Below are 1131 nucleotides of genomic sequence, written 5' to 3'. Positions count from 1 at the left end.
AGCTTGTGCTACCTGTCCAGTACCCCATCCACTCCAATGCTCTCCCAGGGCGCTGGCGGCTCCAGTTCCAATAGTAACTGCTGGTGACAGAGCCTCCGGAGACAACACAGTTGAGAGAGAGGGTCTTTACCAGTCCTGGGCCTGACTCCTGAAGTGTAAGTTGAGACAGGACACCTAGGGACAAAGAGAGTCATGGTGAGTCAATCCCATCCCAGGAAAAGGCCCCTGTCTATCCCAGAGCCCCCAGACTCTTCCCCAGGGGAGCTGCCAGAAGGCAGAGGAGGGACCACAGCGTCTGCATGGCTGTCTGCATGATGGAGACCCAGCACGCTGGCCTCTGCCTCTGATGCCGATTTCTTCTGGGAACACCCCAGGTGATTTGCTTGTGCGTCCCCACAGAGATGGGGAAGCATTAAAAAATCCTGAGAACTGGTGACATTCACAAGTTCTTGGTGTCCCCAGGGTGGGTGGTGTGAGGACACAGTTAGCCTGTTTCTAGTGATCTAGGCTGAGTTCTGCCTGAACTGTTCTCCAGCCCCAGTTACTTGAGTGGGTTTGTGCTGGAGTTGATGGAGATTTGGAAACCTCACGAAGGTTCTCTTGTGTTCTCTTGTCAGGCTGTTCAACTGTGGCCTGCAATTTTAACCTTCAGGTTCACCTGTTCACATACCTGGAGGATGAGACAGTAGTCCAGGGTCCAGACCGTGATTGCTTGCGTGGTTAGGGTCATTCTCTCCTTCTAATCAGATATGGGTCCTGGAAATGATGGCCCAAGTCTCCAATTACAAAAGGGGGTGTTAGGAACTATACTCAAGTATTTACATAAGGAGACAAGCTCATCCATGTGTATAGCAAGGCAGAGGGATTGGGTGTCAAGTGGGTACACGTTTCTTCTTTTCCTCTTCTTTTAAATTTTATTTAAATTCAACTAACCAACGCAAACTACATCATTAGTTCGGATGTAGTGTTCAATAGTTTATCAGTTGCGTACAGCACCCAGTGCTCATCACATCAAGTGCCCTCCTTAATGCCCATCACCCTGTCACCCCGTCCCTGCACCCACCTCCCTTCCATAACCCTCAGTTTGTTTCCTATAGTTAGGAGTTTCTCCTGGTTTGTCTTCCTGTCTGA

At 50.0% G+C, this 1131-nt stretch overlaps 1 gene segment (V, D, J or C); it reads right to left on the bottom strand.

Annotated features, from left to right (window-relative positions):
- Window positions 1-12: 12 nt before the first annotated feature.
- Window positions 13-301, bottom strand: LOC117798569 (the record flags this gene model as incomplete). The annotated part of the segment is given in 2 exon segments: window positions 13-174; window positions 250-301. Coding segments are annotated over 2 exon segments (214 nt in total), but the record flags the coding sequence as incomplete, so codon positions are not given.
- Between the last annotated feature and the right edge of the window lie 830 nt (window positions 302-1131).

The sequence above is a fragment of the Ailuropoda melanoleuca genome, unplaced genomic scaffold, assembly GCF_002007445.2.
Source record: "Ailuropoda melanoleuca isolate Jingjing unplaced genomic scaffold, ASM200744v2 unplaced-scaffold3236, whole genome shotgun sequence".
Taxonomy (NCBI): domain Eukaryota; kingdom Metazoa; phylum Chordata; class Mammalia; order Carnivora; family Ursidae; genus Ailuropoda; species Ailuropoda melanoleuca.
This window is presented reverse-complemented; position numbering and strand designations above follow the sequence as displayed.